This window comes from Myotis lucifugus, unplaced genomic scaffold (genome assembly GCF_000147115.1).
Source record: "Myotis lucifugus unplaced genomic scaffold, Myoluc2.0 scaffold_143, whole genome shotgun sequence".
Taxonomy (NCBI): Eukaryota; Metazoa; Chordata; class Mammalia; order Chiroptera; family Vespertilionidae; genus Myotis; species Myotis lucifugus.
The window spans coordinates 3,037,378-3,060,851 of NW_005871191.1; the positions used below are offsets into that span (position 1 = coordinate 3,037,378).

General features: G+C 36.7%; 1 protein-coding gene across 3 annotated transcripts in view; it reads right to left on the bottom strand.

Annotated features, from left to right (window-relative positions):
* PRMT3 (protein arginine methyltransferase 3) overlaps window positions 1-23,474 on the bottom strand; it is a 94,533-nt gene that overhangs the window by 39,272 nt on the left and 31,787 nt on the right. For all 3 annotated transcript variants that reach the window (XM_023758905.1, XM_006094786.3, XM_023758904.1), the window contains 2 exons: window positions 11,929-12,007; window positions 2,077-2,264 (listed from right to left, as the gene is read on the bottom strand). In XM_023758905.1, the coding sequence (XP_023614673.1) occupies window positions 2,077-2,264; window positions 11,929-12,007 (267 nt within the window). The remainder of the gene's footprint in view (window positions 1-2,076; window positions 2,265-11,928; window positions 12,008-23,474) is intronic.

Sequence of the window (23,474 nt, forward strand, 5' to 3'; positions counted from 1 at the left end):
ATCCAGGCTGGCCAGGCACCCCAGTGGGGACCCCCACCCTGATCCAGGACACCTTCAGGGCAAACCAGCCGGCCCCCAGGCCGCTATCCTATACAGTAAAAGGGTAATATGCTAAGTGTCCGGTTGTCCAGTCAAAGAATCAAAGCGTAATATGCTAATGATATGCTAAGGTCACTCAACCGCTCGCTATGATGTGCACTGACCACCAGGGGGCAGATGCTCCGACCCATAGGTTAGCATGCTGCTGGGGTCTGGCCGATTAGGACTATGCGAGATGGGCCGGACACGCCCTGGAGCCCTCCCATGGTCCCTTCCCGGCTGCCCAACCTCCCGCATAACCTCCCTGGCCCTGATCATGTACCAGTGGGGTCTCTCGGCCTGGCCTGCACGTAACCTCCCTGGCCCTGATCATGTACCGGTGGGGTCTCTTGGCCTGGCCTGCGCCCTCTCACAATTCAGGACCCCTCAGGGGATGTCAGCCGGTTTTGGACCGATTCTGCAGGCCAGGCCAAAGGACCCCACTGGTGCACGAATTCGTGAACCGGGCCTCTAGTACTAATGAAAAGAACAGAGTGATTTAGAATTCATTTTGTAATGGCAGCTGAAGATAAGTTTGTTAGATATTAACAAACCAACTATGAAGATTCAACTAAAAAAAAAGTCAAATATTCTTTTATTCCCAATCTGCCCTGGTTCAAGTCCTTTTCCATTTTATTATGGAGAGTAGATGGAATCAGTTATAGTAGTGTGACCAGAGTATGTTGTAAGATTAACAATTGACTTTACATGAGTAGATTATAACACAGTAGACACAATTCATATGATTATATACCTGAACCATTACTCTATTTTAGATAGTTTTAGAAAATTTGAAAGTTGCAAAGTGGCTGCCTTTTATTTGTAGGGGGATTGGGAGCATAGAATGAACTGTATTTACTTAAACAAATAACTGATTAATGTTTAAAAAAAGAGAAAGGGTATACTTTTTAAACACCTTCATCTTTCAGTCCTAAATTCTGTATTTCCACTATTTATTCATAGCATTTTTTGGCACTAAGCAAAGAGATCACTAGGGTGAGAAATTAGCCCTCCCCTCCCACCACGTAATCCTCTTCCTTCTGCTCAGCCTTAGGGCTGAGTTGGCTATAACTGTACACTCCTACCCTAAGCCAAAGTATCCAAATAAATCCCTTACTATCAGTACTAGAGCACTAAACAGTCCTATAATCATGAAGCAGACTATTTTTTTCTTAAAAGCTGAATGCAATTTTAATAAGCTTGCTCTTACTGAAAAACTTTACATGTTTATTATTCTATGCTAATTTAAAATAGTTTATCCATCTAAGAGAATTGATAAACATTTACTGAATATCTTCTTTGTGTAGAAAACATTTTTTGATGTTATGAAAATAATAGTGTGAGTAAAAAGAGGAAACAATGTTTGAACCAAACACTAAACAATCTATATTTATCTAATTGAAACAAATTAAGGAGTTATAAGAAAGGCAATATGTTATTATTTAACCCATGTAAGTTTGACATAGCAAAATTCATAAAATTGGATATTTACAAGGTGAAAAATAAGATATTAAAACACTAAAGAAATTAACTGAACATTCTGAACATAGTTTAGTTCAGTGGACAAATTCACTGTACATACTCTGCAAGTGATAGAAGTCTGAGTAGGACAAGCTAAATTGTGTGGAATATATAATATGAATGAATTATCTGGCTATTACAGGGAAGCTAGAATAAAGCCAGGAGGTGGTGATGAAGCAGAAATGACTATATGGCAGGATAGGATTTTTTACCTTCACTAAGTCAAAAGTAAATCACTCAACCCCTTGAGTATAAGAAACTTCAATATATCAAGAGAAGTGATTTCAAAGAAATGATGTAGTCAACTGGTACATATTATGACTTTAAGTTGTTTTAGACTGATTAAAATAGGAAGAATAATTACTGTTTGAAATCTCACATATAAAATCAACATTAATTTCAAATACTAATCTCAGACGTGAAAACTAAGAAATGTGGCAATACTATTAGAGAAAATAAAATTGGTAAAACACCTACCTTAATACTATAAGCGTCTGAAATAAGAGTCTTTGGATCTAAAATTTCCACAACAGCTTCTGGAATAACTGCTTTCTTCATGCAGGACATGTTGAAGCCATAGACATCATCCCAAAAAGCAATTCTATCAGCATGTTTATTCACATCACTTACTGCCACAAGGCTAATAGTGCAAATATCAGGGTAGACTGCAAGAAATAAAATATCCAACAATTTAGCATTATCTGCCTTTATTACAAAACAGAATTTTAAAAGGCTAAATATAAGTATCAAATCCATTAGTATGGTTCACTAGCAATTGATTACTAACAGTGGGGCATTTATGAAGGTATAGCTCATGGAAAATAACCAAGTCCCATCGTGTAGCTCCCTTAAAAAAAAAAAAGATTTCCATTATTGTGATGGTAAGATTAAAATAAGGATTTCACCAATGGGTTGCTATTAAAATAATTAAAAGAGGATGGCATAATTAGGTAATCCTGAAATGAACATATTTATTAAACTTACAGTATGATGACTTTTAAAAGGTACTAGATCTTTATATATAGCTTTGAAACATGCAGAGAGGGACAAATCATTTAAAAAGATAATATCTTAAAAATTCATGTGATGGAATATTATAGTTGTGTAGAAGACCACTTCATATCACTGAGGGGATATATTCAAGGAACATTTAGGAGGTCGAATTCATAGTACTTTAAGACTGGCTGGCTATGGAGATGAGGAAGAGGAAAGAGTCAAGGATGACAGTTTTTAGCTTTATAACTGGGCAGAATGTGGTACTAACCATTATAATATGGAATAAATAAGGGCAGATTCAAGAGAAATATGAGAGTTTAATGCTTATCAGACAAACGGGTAAAAATATCCACTAAGCAGCTGAATATAGGTCTGAAATTCAAAAGAGAATCTGGGCTCAAGATATAAATTTGGGACCATGAGCATATAAATGAAAATTAAGTTATGGGAGCTCATGAGGTTCCTAAGGAGAATACATGATGAGTAACAATTTAAGAGATGCGTAGAAGAAAAGGATATTGAAAAAAAATGGCTGAGGACCTGGGGTCACAGGAGTAAGAGGAAAATCAAGTGTTAAGAGCATTAAGGGAAGAGAATGATTCAGGAAGAAACTCTCATCTGATAACAAGCATAGATCTTTATAACAAAAATTTTTAAATAATACTGATTTCTTTTTATTAATAAATAAAAAATGAACTTTGTCCTTCAAATGTATCAACATGAATTATCACCACATTATCATAAATTAAAATATAAATTACATTTTCCTATAACAACAAATTGAAAGCAAGTACATATGTACCAAAGAAATGCACAAAAGAAGTAATTTTATGACTATCACTTAGCCTTCAGACTTAAGCAGTAGAGAAATAACTTTTTCTTTCCCCCAAACTTTGTTTCTATCCACAGCCTTAGGAATTTTATTATTCAATGACAACAGCACTAAATTATCTTCCAAATAAAGCCCGTGATAAGATCTGCTGGCATTAAAGCAATTGCTTCTTCCACACCTGACATGTGAGACTCCAAGAATAAATACTTGGTGCTATGCCACTGATAAGAAGTTTCTCCAGTCCTCCTTACAGAGGCCTGTCAGGCAGATATGAGAGCTGGGCTAGTCTACTTCCATGTAAATTCAGATACTTCTACTCTCCTCCACAGACTTGGTAAGCCTCTTGCCTGTGCTTAAATTTTGGATTGATACAAATTCTTTCTAGTAACTGATTTGTTATTGAAAATGCTAACCGAGCAAGAATATCAGCTACATGAAAGTATGTTTAGTTTCTTACACCAGATCTTTAAGATAAGAAACACTGAAGAAACAGAATTCTGAAGCAACTTTAGATATTTGGAAACTTCTTTATGCATTCTTTCTGGGACTCAGTATGACAATGGTAGAAGCTTTCCCACATTATGCTGCCACAGACAATCCTATATAATGAAAATGTAATATGCAAATCGACTGAACAGCAGAACGACCAGTTGGTGGGGGGTGGGGCTGGCAAGCAGGCGGCGCCAGGCCAGCCAAGGCACATGCCAGCAGGCAGAGGTAGGGAATGGCAATGTGGGGGGTTGGGGGGGAGTGGTGGTGACCAGCGGTGGCAGAGAGGCGATCGGAGGCCCACCCAGCGGCCTCCTGCAGAGGGAGACATCCCCTGAGGATTCCTGGACTGTGAGAGGGTACAGGCCGGGCTGAGGGACACCTACCCCCCAGTGCATGAATTTTTGTGTGTCGGGCCTCTAGTACATACATAAATGAGCATGGCTAATGTCCCAATAAAACATTATCTACAAAAACAGGCAGCAGGCCAGGTACAGATACCTCTGATATAGAGAAATGGATGAGGGAGATATCAGGGCCACCATATTGTACTACTTCAGAGAGTGCCACTCACACTGCAGTCAATGGGAATTGAATATCCTCTGGAGTGCACAAATATTCAATTCACTTAACATGGTTCATAGAGTCCTTCTATTTTAGAATATTATTTTAAATCTTAGTGAAATTTAAAAAATGTCATCTCTTTATCAGGAGTTGGCAAATGACAGGCCATGGGTCAATTCAGCTCACTGCCTGTTTTTATAAATAAGTTTAACTGAAACACTGCCATGGTCTATGGCTGTTACTGTGGTAAAGCTGAGTAGTTGGGACAGAAACTGTCGCCTATAAAGCTGAAAATATTTACTATCTGCCCTTTGGTAGAAAAAGTATGCTAACTTCTGGCTTTGTATCTATTAAGCAATATGATCCTATACTAATATAATAAAAGCCTAACATGCAAATTGACCGAATGGTGTAATGACAAGTGGAATGATTGGTTGCTATGACGCGCACTGACCACCAGGGGGCAGACACTCAATACAGGAGCTGCCCCCAGCCTGTAGGCCCCAGGCCAGCCAAGACAGGTGCCAGCGGGGGACCCCCCTGATCGCCCTGCCTGTCACCCTGCAGAGGGAGGTGACTGGCAGTGGCAGTGGCAGGCAGGGCCAGCAAGTGGGTGGTGCCAAGCTGGCCAATGTGGGTGCCAGCAGGGGCCCCCCAATCATCCTGCCAGTTGCCCCACAGATCAGTCCCAATCGCCAGCCAGGCCTAGGGACCCTGCCTGTGCACAAATTTTGTGCACCGGGTCTCTAGTTTACTAATAATTAATTCTACTAAGAATTAAGGGTAAGTTTTTCATAAGGAAAAAATGGTATCTCACTAAAAGTAATTTTAAAAGTTTTGAAAATATGTTGATAATAAAGAAATAAACTAAAGAGGAATATGATTTTACTTTTTCTAGTGTTGAGCTAATCATATTTCAAGCTAGTCACATTTCACAAAAGTACAGAAATATCATAGTTTTTATATCTGTTAGAATTTAGAAATGAAATTATCTTTCATAAAGGACTTGTAATCAGTGTTATAGGTGTGTTTGGTTCTATATCCACCTCCTCACAGCTGGCTAAAATGTTGGGCCACCTGCCCGAATCCTGACTAACCCTTTACCTTCACATTCTGACACATCTGTCATTTGATTTTTGTCAGATAGAAGCATAATTGAATAATTATTCCTCCTTGTAGGTGAAATTAACAAAGCGTTGATTGGACAAAAGCACCCTTTTAACAGACCATTTATAAATTCACAGCTTTGACATCTGTGTCCTTCTCGATTCATTGCCCAGAATTCATTTGTCACTAGAACAGCTCACATTGTGAATAGATAAAGGTGGGAAAGCCTTTATCCCTTAGAAATGCCTCACAAACTTTTGGACACGAAAGGATAAGACTGAGCTGCATAAAGAAACAATTCCAGTAAACACTAGCATCATTACTTGTTTAGAACAAGAGAGTAAAAAGTTTAGAACTAAAGGAGATAAAAATAAAAATAAACTGTCCTTTTTACAATACCTATATATAAAAGCCTAAGCGATCATCCGACCAGCCAACTGTCTGACCAGCCGAACATCTGGTAGCTCTGATGTGCACTGACCACGAAGGGGCAGACGCTCAATGCACAGGCATAAAAACATGAAACAGACTGATGAATCTCAAAGGGAAAGGGGGAGGGGAGATGGCGGGAAGAGATTAACCAAAGATCGTATATGCATACTAGAGGCCCGGTGCATGGATTTGTGCACTGGGGTGGGGTCCCTTGGCCTGGCCTGATCGTATATGCATACTAGAGGCCCGGTGCATGGATTTGTGCACCAGTGGGGGTTCCTCAGCCTGGCCTGTGGGGATTGGGCCAAAACCGGCTCTCCAACATCCCCCGAGGGGTCCCAGATTGTGAGAGGGCACAGGCCAGGCTGAGGGACCCCACCGGTACACGAATCCATGCACCCGGCCTCTAGTAGAGAAATATTTGATTGAAATAATAGTCAATTATAAAATTATTGATAGGCAGAAGAAAAATGTAGTTCTAAGTCACTATATCAGTAAATATTTTGGGAGTTGAACAAGTCTAAAAATTGATTTCCAATTTACATAATAAGGGTATCTTAAAAAACTTAAGACTTATTTGGAAATTGGAAACATTCCCACCATTAATTTATAATAGTGACTAAGCCACTAAAACTTAGCTAGGCTAAAATGTAGAGTTGTAATATGTACTGAAAAATTATGTACTAAAAAAACATAGAAGTTAATATTACTGCAATATCACTGGAAGAAAACAAAATAATAAATCTGAGCAAAGCAGATCTGATGATGAGGAAGCAGACAGCAAGTTCTGGAAACACTAAAGGAAACCTCAAAGCACTATGAACCACTGCCCCTAGCTGATGGCACACTGACATAAGTTATGCAAGTCAAGTGCTATGTAAAAGGCAGGTGTTAATACCATGATTGCTTAAATTCATTTCCCACTCTTATAAGGTAAAAACCTAACACTAATCTCTTGTTTACCAGCTGTAACTGAGGAGGGAAATTAACATTTATTGAGTAACTATGTTATATCAAGCCATTTAGACTTTTGACTGATTCTATAAAGGTGGATTACAGATTTTTTTACAGATAAAGAAACTGAAGTTCACAAAAATAAACTAACCTGCTCAAATTACTGGTGTTAATCAGCTAACTAGATAACTAGTTAATTGACAAAACAGGGATTCAATTTACGATCTATCTGCAAAATCTATGTGCTTTCCATTATGCCACATTTATGTTTTTCAAAAGGAAAACAGAGAAAGAGGAACCCCATTTTCCTAAGGACACTTATTGGAAGAGGAAGAGGAGAAAACGGTTGAGAAGAATTGGAGATTAATAAAATTTCAGGGCAAAATGAAGAATATGGAAATGTTCAGCTTTACTTGGTCTGAGTTTAAAAAAAATGAGATGGACAAAAAGAAATACTAAAAGGAAAGCAATTAAGCAGCAATTAGAGAGGAGTACATAAACTGTACTGCTCAGTTTTCCAGCAGCAAGGACAGCATATTTGCAAATCTGGAATTTATAAGAGGCCATTTTTTATTAGTGTAGATTAGGCTTCCAATCAAATTATTAGTACAATGTAAAACCTTTGTATAAAATCTTTGAGAGGCACAGATCTATCAGAGAATGGTATATATCTTCACTCTATTTTGCTGCCCCCTTCTGAATTGCTTGTGAAATTCCCTGTTATGAGACAGGGCCTGCTTCCCTCTACAGAAGCTGAAAAATGACAGAAACTTGCTTTCCCTCGCTCCCTTGCAGGTGAGGCATGTACACAGAAGCTAGGCCCCACTAATGACATGCACCTAAAGCTCTGTCTACCTTTCAGAGGCCGCAAGGCCTACTGTTAGCGAGATCAGCATTGCAATGTGTCAGCTAGTCCTCAGCATCAGAAGTGGTATCACTTCTAAATCAGTCGTATGAGATAATTTTAAGCATCGTTCCTAACTGTATAAACTTACAGCCTGGTTTTCTCGTTCTCACGCAAACTTTTAATCTACCCTATTGTCTTAATAAATTCCTTTTCTGTTGAGTAGCCAGGGTAGAGTTCGATTTCTTCCAACAAGAACCCTATTAATGCAGAGGGAAACATACATTGTAAATAAATTCCTCAAACAGGGCTGTTCCACTAGTTTTGGGTTCAAAAGGCTCTGATGTGGGGCTTGAACATACATTTTTAACAAAAGGTCCATAGAGATTGTGTTGGTCTGTCAATATTAGAAAACAGTGAGTTAGGAAATGGCTATTTTAGTAATTTTATGTTGTATTGGACATTGTCCTCAACTTTATAATCTCAATGGTTATAACTCAAAGGTATATATTCTGAAGGACTCCATTAAAACTTTGAGCTTAGTTCTGACTATGTGTGTGTGTATGGAGGAACCTTTCATTTTGCTTGTAATGAAAGGCAGTGAAAATGACTTTCTTTCCTAGTAATGTGGAAGATGTCTCCTTTAATGAGCCCCTAAATTTTCTATGAAGCAATTGTGAACTCAAAAAACTACTACCAGCTTTATGAATTAAAAAAATGAATTATTTCTATGTGCTCCTATCTGCTCACAATTTCAATATGTCCCATTCCTGAGGATGTCAACCCTGACTATATGATCAAAGTGGAGTCTGCTAGGCTTCTACACTGATTACTCTTCTCCCTTTTGTAATTAAGATAGTTTGTGGGGAAGTTTTTTGAAACTAGGTAAATGTCCCATTCTTAATCTAACTTTCAGATTATTCATTTATTAATTTTCAACGGAATTACTATTTTTCAGCTTTAAGTGATACTCCATAAATTCTTGCTGCTAAAGATAAAGCTACTGAAGTATATGCACTTCCTTCTACTTGCCCTCAGCATTCCCTTTCCAATTTTTCTGAGTAGTATGTGACATTGTTAGGATATAAAACATTTGAATTCTATTTTGTCCTCCTATGCTTTTGTCTTAATTCTACCTATAAAACTATGCACTGATTACAATCAAACATTTTTATAGTTTTCTTCCTCATCACTTTGTTGTTTGAATGTAAAACACTACAATTCCTAACACATAATTAGCATTACTAAATCTTAGCTAAAATTAGTATAAGCAGTCTTTAGTAAGCCCAATTTCATTAACTATACACAATTATTTCTATTAGTAGTAATAGTAATAAATGAGTACCTCTAAAGTACTGTGGAATTTCTTGGTGATAACAAAGAGAATGAATACTCAAGTTATTGGCTGACTATGTTTTTATAAAGGTTTTATTTACTCTATGCCATTATATATATGAGAATAAAGTGAACCCTAATATAAAAGTAAGCCGTGGTCCCTTCATGCATACATGGGTCTTCAATATTCTCCCTCTCTCATAACTCAATCATCTTTCTAAATTCTTTGCACTGCTAATTGCTTAGTAAATCTTTCTGTTAGGAAAACGTAACAGAAAACTCTATTTTGCAATAGCAGAATGTGCGTCTAGTTGATTTGGTGATATTCATCATCAAGGCATATTCAAATGCACAAAATAGGCAAAACCACTTCATGTTACTCACTTCTGACTTCTTTTCTCTTGATTGTGTTAACAAATAACATTCAACAGCACTGCTTAGGCAGGTAATGCTGACTTCTTTTCAGTATACCTCCAGATTATCTTAGTGCTAATATTAGTCATAAAAAATATAGAAAGAGCTAGACTTATGAGCCTCCATTTTACTAGTAACCCTCTGATGCTGGGAAAAAGCTCTGCCACTACTTCAACTACAACCTCATTATTCACATGCTCTAAGTTCTTAATGAATTTCATCAACAATTCAATTTAAGTGCATTAAGTTGCTGTCACTCCTTCAGTAAGATCAATGAGTATCACCGAGGGAGGTATGGAAACAGTTTTCTGAATCTTCCCTAGAACAACTCAAGGCAAAAATCAGATCCAATAAAATACACTTTTAGTAGGGAAATAATGAATAGTGAAAAGAAAGATCCAGCAAATCTGAGATTAAAAAAAAAAAAATCAAGGCCTGACCACTTAATATGTGTCATCCAGGTCACATTTGTTTCTAAAACCTCAAAGAGCTATTGTAAGGTTTACATGTAATAACATAAGTAAAGGTAGAGTATATTATTTGGTAGCTTGTATAGACAATCAACAAATGGTAGATAATATTAATTTTTAGTCATTAAGTGTGGTTCTCATTTTTTTTAAAAAGCCACTGCATTTATAGAATGATATAGCTAATAAGTTGCAGAGTAAAATATATCTAAAAATTCTAGCCAGGTTCATGTCAGAGACCAGGGACATATCTTAAAATGGTTGCAGAAAATATAGTGATGAGAGCATTTTGAAAAAAGAAAGGCAATCCATTTAAATGCTATTAAAAAAAAAGGACTCTACTATACTGGAGAATTTTCTCTGTGTTTTATGTTTTGGCCTTATTGATTTCTATTATACCATTACTACCAAAGTAATTTCATAGACCACAGATCAGCAAGAGGCATAATATGGTCCAGTGCTTTATGTCACTACTTCCAAATATCTCCTTTTCATCTATTTGTATATATACTTTTAGCACTTGTACTCTGATCATGGATACCATTTGTTGATCCTGAAGCTTTGAGGAAGGGAAGGTGCAGGGAGAGGTGAATGAAGGGAGACCGATGCTATTCAATTCAGTTTTAATGATTCAATTCAGTAAACATGTATGATGTTCTACCTATGCTGCAGGAGCTATGGAGCTCACTGAAGAGTCAAAGATGAGCAAAACATAGTCTCTGCCCTGAAAGAGAACATTTTGTTTGTATACAACTCTACCCAGCAGAAGGCCTATAAAAACCTAATCTCACTCTGAGTAAGCAGAGTTAACATGATTAAAAGTTAATAAAAAGAAAGCTTTCCAAATTTATTGGGGTCCATTTAAAAATACTGATTGGGTATGTTATGTTTTAACAACTTAGTAGAAACCAGTCACTATTTAAATCTTCTCATTAAATCACAGAAACCAGGTTTATATATTTAGTGAAGTCATGGAAAATTTGCCATTAAAGTGAACAATCTCCAATCTAGCATGCAATACTCCTTTGGAAAAAAGAAAACTAAATGTCATAAAGATTAAAAATAAAAAACTTTGTGACATTTTGACTTGAAAATCAAAGAACTTCAAAATCTAGTCCTTAATGTATTTACAAAAAAGTGTTCTTGAGAATATCATTAACTTTGAGTCCTGCATATCTATACTAATAAAAGGGTAATATGCTAATTAGGCGGACATCTTCCAGACGACCTTCTGGACATCCTTCTGGACAAAGCCGCAGCAGCTGCAAGGGCCAAGGCTCAGGCAGCCACGGGAGGCTGCGAAGGGCAGAGGGGTGGCTGCGAAGGGCCCAGGCTCAGGCAGGCAGTGGCAGCAGCAGTGGGGTCATGGGGGCAGCGCCTTCCCCTGATCCACCAGGTCGCCTCCCGCAGAGGGAGGCCAGATTATGGCTTAGGCTGGGGGCCGAGGCAGAGGCAGTTAGGGGCGATTCGTTTGGTGGAGGAGCAAGTTAGGGGCGATCAGGCCAGAAGGCGGGCAAGGTAGGGGTGATCAGGCCGGCAGGCAGGTGAGCGGTTAGTAGCCAGAGGTTCCGGATTGCAAGAGGGATGTCTGACTGAGGATCGGGCCTAAACCAGCAGTCAGACATCCTCTGAAGGTTCTCAGATTGGAGAGGGTGCAGGCCGGGCTGAGGACACCCCACCCCCGTGCACGAATTCCGTGCACTGGGCCTCTAGTCTTATATAATATTCTACTATCAACAGTATACTGAACGAATGTCTTATAACTTCATCTAATGGAAATATCTTTCATCTCTATTGGGAACTTTCTCAGTCACGCATAGTTTATTTGAAATCTAAAGGTTCATTTGGTTCTGTCAGACTAAAATAGGTTATTAAAACTAGAATTTTATACTTACCCGATCCTCCTTTTGTCAAGTATTTGTTCTTTGCATAAAGAACAGAATCTAACATAGATTCAAAAAGAAGAAAATAACCCTGCAGAAAACAGAAAAAAAATTGAGTTTGGAAATGTGTAATATCCTTACAGAAAGATCAGTTTAAATATCTGCCTACTCTTTTAATAAAAATATATATACTTTGTCTATGCCACAAAATATTCTGCAAATTTTGAAATTATTTTTTGTAGTAAGTTCTCTACATAATAATTGTTAGAAAACCAGGTCAGGGTATAAAGTGAATCCAGAAAATTTATTACGGTAGAATCTACTGAACCTTTTTTTTATCTGAGCTTCTACTTTCTAGACTATTGTTTCTTTCTCATTCAAAGAAATATTTGAAAAAATATTTGTCAAATTGTTGACAAAACCTGTAACTCTCCAGAATATTGCAAAATTAATCTAGAGTGGTTCTTAAGATTTTGCTCTCGGGGGACGTCTGGACACTTTTGATTGTCACAAATGGGGATGGGGTGGAGGGATGCTACTGGCATCTGGTAGAGAGAGCCAAGGATGCTGATGAGCATCCTATAATGCACAGAAAAGCCCCCATAACAAAGAACTATTTGGCCCCAGATGATATATCCTGGTTGATCTATCCTGGTCTAGAACATCATTTTCCAAACAGTTTCCTGCCCCAGTGACTTTCTCTTTGGTTAAAAAAAAGGGGGGGGGGGGAGTTGGCTTTAATACAAGAGATTTGAGAAAGACCAGATGCTAGAGATTCGTAGTGCACATTGGCACAATAAGAGTTCTAAGAAGTGTTAAGGTAAAGAGCACTGAGGAACATATTTTAACCACTCTTCGACTAGACACCTCTTTTTTTTTCTATTTAACAACTATCAACACCTTGCACAGCTAGTGTTGTTTGAAACACAGCCCCAATACACTCCAGATTTTAGAGAACAGTAATGAATCCTCTGCCAAGAAAGGAAAATCATAGGTCAAAAGAAAAGATAACTTGTCCCTACTGGTATCACAAGCACAGTGCATTCTAACAGTATGCTACGGTTTATTAAATAAATGATAAAGTAATCATAAGTGAGAGGTTAATGCCAGTTTCAGTTAGTCTTTCTCCTTCTAGGGGCCCATCCGCCAACAGCCCTGATAAGCAAGGAAAATTAAGTGCTTGGTGCAGAGCTTAGCACATACTATATCTATTGGTTAGGGTGAACCAATATGAATTTTACCCTGATGTTAGCATTCTAAATCAAAACTGTTCTCACTCATTTGCTTTGTGTACAAATAACCGTTTGACAGGATAAATACAACTGCCTTTAACAACAATAAAGTTTTTTTAATGGTTTCTCTAGAACAAGAAAATGCAAATCCGAATGGATAATCTTCCCAAGAGATTAACAGCAAATTTAAATTACAGAAAACACAGCTCTCTTGCTTGAATCACTTATGAAGGAAGCTAATTAAATTGCCACTAGCAACGCTACTTTGGTATTTACCCTCAACACACTAATTCATTGATAAGAAAATAATTGCCTACAAAAGAAAGATTTTGCAACAAAGCTTTTACCAATCTATTTACATTAGGAAAATTAAGGATTTGGTGGAAAGTCTTTCTCTAGATAGATTTCTTCAGTAATATGTCTAACTCTTACAAGTTGGTTCCCCTTTAACATCATTTGTGTATTCAAAGCATAAGAGATTTTTGGAATTCAAATAAATCTTTATCAATCTGACATGACATGCAGATCTATGCACACAAATGCTAATAAATAAGCATTCATCAACTGACTAAGGTGAATAATAATTTATGCTAAGAAATTATTAAAAGAGGAGGCATCACCCTCGCGAGTTTTGCTCAGTGGTTAGTCAGCCTTCAGATGAAAGGGTTGTGGGTTCGATTCCAGTCAAGAACACATTACCTTAGTTGCAGGTTCCCCTACTGGGGTACCTGGGGAGGCAACCAATCCATAGATCTCTCTCCTGTCAATGTTTCTCTCTCTCTTTCTCTCTCTCTCTCTCTCTCTCTCAACATCCTCCCTCCCTTCCACTCTTTCTAGAAATCAATGGGAAAAAAACACATCCTGAGGTAAGGATTTATAACAACAACAACAACAAAACAACAAAAGAAGAGGCATCCATTTGCCCTATGAGGAAAAGATCAGCTGATAAAACATGTTAATTGGCTGAAAAAAAAATGGTTCCTATTTGTAAGAGTGCTGAAGGATTAAAGAAAAAAGAAAATAAATTCACATTTTGGTACAAATTAAGTACTCATTATATTCCAATCATTTTTGGAAGGGGGTATTAAAAACTGTTACTGATTTGGCACTGTGTCAAAACTGTTTCTAGTATTACTCTTTCAAAGCAGTTAGCTAAATCTAAGTATTTTGCTTCCATATGCTCAAATACCATCTTACTTTCATGTACTACAAACCAAAAAAAGTCTTTAATCAATAGGTGAAAGTACCTCCTTCTAGCAACACATCCTTTATCGCATTTAAGATAAAGATATTATTATCCATTCATCAGAGATTAAATTACACCTATTTTAAATTGATATTATGGTCAATACCAATGGTATAGTGGTTGAGAGGATGGATTCCTGAATTTAATCCCAGATGAGCCCCCTTTTCTATTGGCTAAGTTAACATCATTATGCCTCAGTTTCTTCATCTGTAAAATGACAGTGACAATGACATTGTATTTCATACAGTTGTTGTGAGGATTAAAATGTTCATACATGTAAAAGGTTTAGAACAATAAATTTACTAGCCCAGATGAAAAAAATTAAGAGCTATGTAAAAAACATATTTGTAAAGGCTAATCAGAATTTTGAAATTATGTTTAATATTAGAGAATAAAGGTTTACCAGACTGTCCAGATTGATGTAATAACATTTATTTAGTGGAGAGTCTTATATTACAATCCAGAGTAAGAAGTAAAATTTCTTTTTCTCCAGGAGTTAATCAGAACACATTTTCTTGTGTCACTTCTTTTTTCACATCAGCCAAGACTATGTGTATGTATATACACACCAAAATATGTAGTAATATATATATCTATATATACATCTACTAAAAAATTATTTAAAATTAGTAAAATTTTAAAAACGCTATCAAACAACTTGATAAAATTGGACACATTAGAGCCAATTCCAAGATTCTTCTTAAAAAGATAATCACAGGGATTTTTCCCCTCCCCTGGGCCAAAAAATCAATTTTACTTAATACTCTGAACTGGTATTTATAGCTTAAGACTTTCCCATCCATTTGCTTTCATTTAATATAATAAAAACGAATAGGCATTTTCCTACTTACCCCTTCATGATTACCTTAGCTAAGATTAGAATCCTGATAAGATAATATTAGAGATAGTTTCTAAAGTTCTAAGTATTTAAAACAACCTAATTTTCAGATGAGAGAAATCAGTACTAGAGAGGTTAAGTAACTTATTTTAAGTCATGTTGATGGAAAAATAACACTGGACAATTTTTAGCATCTCTTACAAAACAGTGGCCTTAAGATTCAATGCCCAATACTGCTAAACTCAATAGTGAGATAGACTGCAAACAAACAAAAGAAAGGAATCATCATCCCTGGCACTAAAAATACCTTCTCATAAATGCCATGTCTTTGCTTCTCATTTTTTAGAATCAGCGAACACAATAGGGTCAGAGAATTTATGAAAGTAAATGATCAAATGCTCTTCCTGATATATGTAAAGAAAGCATTCAGCACAGTGCCTGGCACAGAGTTAACAAACAGACCATATCACAGAGCTCTTTAATTCGGTGGAAGTCACTATATGGGAGTCAGCTACTAGAAGGTAGAACTAGACTAAGCTATTTAGAAGCAGAAGGACACAGCAAGTCTTTTCCCATTTTTTAATCATTTTTGCTCTTCACTGGTGTATAATTAAAAAATACTGCCTGGCCAGCGTGGCTCAGTGGTTGAATGTCGACCTATGAACCAGGAGGTCACTGTTCAATTCCCGGTCAGGGCACATGCCCGGGTTGTGGGCTCAACCCCCAGTGTGGGGCATACATGAGGCTGCCGATCAATGATTCTCTCTCATCGTTGATGTCCCTCTCTCTCTCACTCTCTTTCTCCCTTCCTCTCTGAAATCAATAGAAATCTTAAGAAAAAAAAAATACTTTCATCTGGTGGCTGTTGGTCAGTGGTTGAGCATTGACCTATGAACCAGGAGGTGACAATTCAATTCCTGGTCAGGGCACATGCCAGGTTGCGGGCTTGTTCCCTAGTAGGGGGCATGCAGGAGGCAGCTGATTAATGATTCTCTCTCATCACTGATGTTTCTATTTCTCTCTCCCTCTCCCTTCCTCTCTGAAATCAATAAAAATATATTTTAAAAACAAACAAAAACCCCAATACTTTCCTCTAGAAAGTATGTGTTTTGCTTTCTAAAATTAAAAATTTCGAATAATAGTGGTGATGACTGTTAAAGTTCATTGTGTTAAATGTCTTTATATGGATCATCTTATTTTATTCTTCCCTAAAGCAATTATTTCCATTTAGCTGATAAGAAAACAAAGCTTAAAAATGTTAAATTACAACTTAAAATAAGAGGACTTAAAAAATAGCTCATAATCATGGAAACAGCTGAATGAGCCAGGATGTGAACCGTGGTGTAAAAACACAGGCCAAGTTCTGAATCATTATTTTATGTTGCTTCTTAAATTGATTTGCTGGATTGAAAATGAGATTTAGTATGTGCATTATACTAGTTACAATTAAGTATTCAAATGTTCTGAAATAAAAAATTTCCCATAGAGCATATTAAACAAGAATTGAATTTACAGTAGATGTATGATTCATAGTATTTCAAATTGATAGTTTAGTTGGCAACTATTACCACCATTTTATTGTAAAAATTATCAGTTTAGAAAAATCACTTGAAGTACCAGAATATATGTAGAATCAATATATGACATTTGTGAGCTAAATTAATATGCCTAATTAAAAATATTAACAGATGAGAAGATTCATATAGTATTGCTAGTGGTTATTGTCCTTTCTCTCAACTTTCCACTTTGCTAAACTTCATTTTACTATAGGCTCCCTCCGTGACAGTATAGCCTTTAATTTCCTGGGAATTGTCCTTGGTTCTGACCAAGTCATTCATTACTGATACCAGAAGGCTTTGCTCCAAATGCCCTGCTCAAGACTGTAATTTCACAGGCTGCTGCTTCACCTGTAGGGGTGCCATCTGGAAGAGAATTATACTTGGTATTTTCTCCCATAATGCTCATGGGGCATTCTTCTGTCCAAACTGACATTTACTTTTCAAAATTAAAGTATGCATTTACACTTAAAAAATTAATTACTAAAAAAGGAATACATTGATTAAATCTGAACTAAAACATTAATATTAGTCATTAAAATGAGAACCTTATTTCCCAGTTCATACCTTCTCGTAATAAACGAAACTTGTGATATCTTCAGAATAAGTTTCTTTTGTTGTCTTAATTTTTTCCCATTCAAATAACTGAATTACTGATATACCCCTAGGTAGAATTAACTATTTAAAAGAGCGAGGCAAGGGAGAAGTACAGGTACAATGAAGAGTGAATCTGTAGAAAGTTTATTAACAAATAGTCAATAATCTCGACTTAAAGATAAAAATAGAAGATTACTTCCAATAAATAAACAAGCCTACAAAATCTAATTCCTAATTCTTAGTATGTTTCTGAAGTATAATCAATATTCGGTAACATTTTTTCCAATACTATTATAAATTCTATAAGATTTACTGTAGATAGAATTTTATCCAATTTAATTAGGACTACTAGTCATTTGTTAGTGGAAAACAGTATACTTTAAGTAAAAATATATAAATGCAAATTTGTTTAACAGTACCCTCTGAGCATGGATCCACTGTTTGGAATCCTCACCATCTTCCTTGCAAAATAAACCTCACTCAAAATGAATTGTAAATAATTTCCAGTTTGGGCTATTTTAAAATAGAAAAAGACTTATTAACCAATGTCACCCCAATAAATTAGATAAAAAGTAAAAAAATAATAGAAAAAGAATCTGAGGCCATTTGCCAAGTGAAGAGTCCCTGAATTTTATAACTCTCATCCTCCCACACCTACTTTTTCACAATTTGTTTTACTGATTATTTTATTCAACATTTTTTTACAATCCTGTTCAATATTTATGTTAGTATTAGCTGATTTTACATAAATAAAAAAGGTAAACAATGCAATAAGCTCTTAGTGATGCATAACCGACCGATAGGACAAAACAGGAACAGCATACGAAGGTAACTTATTAAATTTTAATGTTTAAGGTAGCCATAAGAATCTAACAGGTGTTATACAAAATTAATGCAGAACATCAATTCAATTGCATATCCATGTGACAAAAAATACTATCATGATTTCACCTTTCAAGGAAAGTGTTCTTTGATGCCCAAGATTAGGTTAGGTGGCCTTTATAATATCATCTAAATTGGAGGCTGTTATTAACAATGCATAGAAATGAGATCTTTAAAGCAGGGTTTCTCAATCCTGGCACTACTGACATTTGGGGCCACATAATACGTTATTGTGGGGACTGTTCTGTACATTGTAAGATGTTTAGCAGCATCCCTGGCTTTACCTGCTAGAGGCCAGCAGTACTCTCCTCCTGTCGCTACCCTTTCCTTCCCCCATTGTAACCTAAGATGTTTCCAGACATTTTCTACTGCTCAAATAACCATAGGAGCGCAAAATTGGACAGCCTCCCTCCATGGAGAACCACTGCTCCAGAGATATCCAAAGAAGTAATTAGATAAGCATTTTCTCCCATCTACAGTGTTATTAGCTAAAAATGTACAAAACTTAAAATTTTACAGGATGTGTCTGATCTTGTCTGATCTCAGAAAATTTTATAAGGATGTAAAGTAACCTCTTTTTATTTCACTATTATATTTATAATAGCCTTAGATATTGAACACCTGAATTGCAAAGAGTTTTAGTGATTTCCCCAGTCTATAATTTGATGCTTTCATTTGAAAATGTACTGATGCTAACCACTTCATCACAAATATGATAATGAAGTTACATGAGTTTTAAAAGTAATTATGCAAAAAAAGGTTATTAAAAGGAAGAGTTATATGCCTAGCTATATATGTATGCAACAATGTAAACAGAACACATTCATATTTGTTTATAAATGCTTAGAATAGTACACAATTCTAGTACACAATTAATTAGAAAAATGATAAAGTAGACTAAAGGGCCAAAAATATTATCTCGGAAAAAACACAATACCTCAGAATAAAAAAGAGGCCAAGCTTAATCAAGATTAGATAACAACCCTAAAACACATAAAAATATCTGATGTGCCTGGCTGGTGTAGCTCAATGGTTAAGCTTCGACCTATGAACCAGGACCTAGTCATGGTTTGATTCCTGATCAAGGCACATGCCTAGGTTGTAGGCTCGATCCCCAGTAGGGGGCATGCAGGAGGCAGCCAATCAATGATTCTCTATCATTATTGATGTTTCTATCTCTCTCTCCCTCTCCCTTCCTCTCTGAAATTAATTAAAAAAAATTTTTTTTAATCTGATGCAAAAACTGACTATTGAAAAGGGAAGCAAACAATTCCTATAGGTAGAAACTGCATTATTATTCTTTTAGTACTTGATAAAACAAGCAAACTTAATAAATATTTAAAAGACTAAATGATCCAATGGACAATTATATAACATTTCACCGAAGGATTGCAGAATGCACATTTATATTCTAAATGAATGTGGAACATTCAATGAGACATCATATGCTGAGCCAAAAAACAAATTTGAACACATTTAATGGAATGATAACATATATAGTATGGCCTATGATATCAACCAAATCAAACTAGAAATCAGTAACAGAAAGATATCTAAAAAATTTCCAAACACCTAAAATTAAACGACATGCTTCCAAATAATTTGTGGATTAAAGCAGAAATCACTACGGTAATATTTTGCATTTAATAAAAACAATTGTAGGATGTTGCTATAGCAGACATAAAGGGAAACCTGAAGGTTTAAGAGTGGTGGAAAAAACAAGGTATAGAAGAAAAATATGTAGACTATGCTTACCTGCACTAAATATAAGGGTGGGGTTTGTAACCTGTTTTGTTCACTGCTTTATCCTGCCTAGGGCAATGCCCAGCAAATAGCAGCCACACAATATTTGTTAAATGAATGAGTGTCCCAAAGGGTGGGACGACACATACATATTTAAAATAGATTAAAATATTTCAGGTAGAATACACTAGAAACTAGTAACAGACTTTATTGGCAGATTCAAGGTAGGTCCTGAGTGGTAGGAAGGGGCAAAATTTGTAACATACCTATTATTACATAGTCCAAAACCAAATTTTATATGTATATCACAAATATTTGTCAGAGCAGCTCCTACTTCATTATTATTTCACTAATCACTAGCTTCAATGCAAGAAGAATGAGAATAATGGTAATAACTACCACTTATTAAGAGCCTATTCTGTGCACTTGCTATTGTCCTGCATGATTACTTCCTTTTCCTCCTCTCATCCCTTACAACATACAGTTCTCATTTTTCAATGGCATGGACTTGTGGAGAACATAACTCAGAACAAGAGCTAATTTCCTCTGCATATTCTTCTAAGGGTTTGAAACACATTTATTAGTTTAAGTCGTTCCTCCACTAGATGGCACTCTCACTTAATCAAAAGACTGACCAGTCAAATTAGCCCTTTTCTCCAAACTGCAGCTATCTGTCCAATCAGGAAGTTTACAAAAAAAGAAAATCACCTGGAGATCTTTCCAAATGTACATGTGGACCTTACTCCAGAATCACAGAATCAGTTTCCAAGGACAAGGGTAGAGGATGAATGTGTTTTTCTAAAACAACTAGCCAGGCGCACAGATTCATCCAGGGAATGTCCGGCCCACCTAGCCCAGTCCCAATCGGGGCGACCGGGGCCAGCTGGAGGGCTCCAGGGCCAATCAGCTGGACCTCAGCAGCAAACTAACCTACTGGTCAGAGTGTCTGCCCCCTGGTGGTCAGTGCGCATCATAGTGACTGGTCGAACAGTGAACAGTGAAATGAATGGTCAAACACTTAGCATATTAGGCTTTCATTATACTGGACTAGAGGCCCAGTGTACGAAATTCGGAGGGGGGTAATCCCTCAGCCCAGCCTTCACCCTCTCCAATCTGGGACTGCTGGCTCCCAACCGCTCCCAACTGCCTGACTGCCCCTAACCGCTTCTGCCTGCCAGCCTGATCAATGCCTAACTGCTCCCCTGCCGGCCCGATCGCCCCCAACTGCCCTCCCCTGCTGGCCCGGTCGCCCACAACTGCTCTCCCCTGCTGGCTGGTCGCCCCCAACTGCCCTCCCCTGCAGGTCTGGTCGCCCCCAACTGCCTCCCCTGCTGGCCTGGTTGCCCCTAACTGCCCTCCCCTGCTGGCCTGATCGCCCACAACTGCCCTCCCCTGCCAGCCATCTTGTGGCTGTGGGCACTGCCATCTTTGAGAGCAGAGCAGTCAATTAGCATATTCCCTCCTTAGTGACTGTGGGTGTCACCTTTGCAATGGCATAAGGGTCAATTAGCATATTCCCTCTTTATTAGGTAGGATTCCCAACCCCCACGGTGATTGATAAAAATCAATAATTATAACCGGATATTCTCTTAAAAATACAATTACATTATTAGCACTTTATTAAAGAAAATGATGTTAAGGTACCCATATATAACAGAGTGATTCTATAATGCTTATAAATTATATACTTTTGAGGCTACAGAAAAGATGAACATTAACAGTCTGCTTCAGAATTTAAGAACAAGATCTCATTCCATTTCCAGCAACAATGCATTTCAGGAGCTAATGATCCTCTAAGTACAACAAATATGATAGAAGAAATAAAAAGAACATCTTGTTAGATGCAACAGTAAGCTGACTTTCACCTTGAAAGCATTTGCTAAACCTAGTGAATGAACATAGGAAAACAGGAGACAAAACCCCAAACTGGATATCCTTCAAAAGTCAAATGGTTAAGCCATGGTGCATCCATATCATGGAATACTACTCAGAAATAAGGAACATACTATTGATAGGTACCATAATTTGGATGACTCTCCAAGGAATTATATTAATTTTAAAAAGCCAATCCCCAAAGTTCACATAATACATGATTCCTTTTGTACCACATTCTTGAAGTGACAAAATTATAGAAATTGAGAACATATTACTGGTTGCCAGAGATGAAGGTGAGAACTGGAAGAGGTAGGTGGTGTGGTCATAAAAGGACAACAGGTGGGATCCTTATAGGGATGGAACTGTTCTGTATCTCAATGGTATCAATATTAAGATCCTGGTTGCTCTACTGTGTAATAGTTTTTCAAGATATTCTCATTGACAGAAACAAGTAAAGAGTATAAGTGATCTCTGTATTATTTCTTATAATTGCATGTGATAATCTATAATTATCTCAAATAAAAGCTTAATTGAAATAAAAATTTATAAAACAGATAACCAAATGCAATATGTGGACCTAACTCAGATCCTGATTCAAAAAAATGAAGTGTAAAAACAAAATAAAATTCATGAAACAATCAGGGAAATGTGAACACAGACTAGATATTAAGGAATTTTTCATGTAACATGGAATTGTGGCTACACTGATAATTTTGTTAGGCTTCACAATGGCATAAGGAATATATATATTTTAAAAGTCCTTATCGGTTAGAGATAGCAAGAAAAGGGTAATAGCATGGAGACAGATAAAACAAAAAAAAAAGGGCAAATGCTGATAAGTTAGATGATGGGTGCATGAAGTTCAGTGAAACATTCATTCTATATTTTTTTACATTAAAAATGTTCCTTAGTCAACTGTTTTTATAATATTAAAATTAAATGCAATGGCTTTGCCTTTACTATATCATTATCCCAGGTACATGGCAATACGGGGGGAAAAAAGTGCAAATCATTTAAGGTAAAACCCAGGCATCAAAAAATTTTCCACAGATAATTTCCTTGGAAAATATATAGCATAACATTAAAGAGTACTAAACACTCAAAATGCAAAAGAACAAAGCACCATGAGTGAGGGGCAACAGAAACAATAGCAAAAGCAGCCCTATGTTCGATACTGAAATCAAAAACACAAAATGTAAAATAAGTATGTTATGATTCATTAAATGAAAAGAAGCTTGAAGATAATAATAATAAGCGTGCAAAGTTTTAAAAGAACCAAAAAAATCCTAAAACAAAATTGAAATAAAAAACTCAATGGATGAGTTTAACTAATTATTAGAAATAACTTTAGAGCCCTAGCTGGTTTGTGTCAGTGGACAGAGTGTCAGCCTGTGGACTGAAGGGTCCCGGGTTCGATTCCAGACAAGGGCACATGCCCAGGTTGAGGGCTCAATCCCCAGTGGGGGGTGTGCAGGAGGCAGCCAATCAATGATTCTCTCTCATCATTGATGTTTCTCTCTTCTCTCACTCTCCCTTCCTCTCTGAAATCAATAAAATATTTTTTTAAAAGAAAAAAAGAAATAACTTCA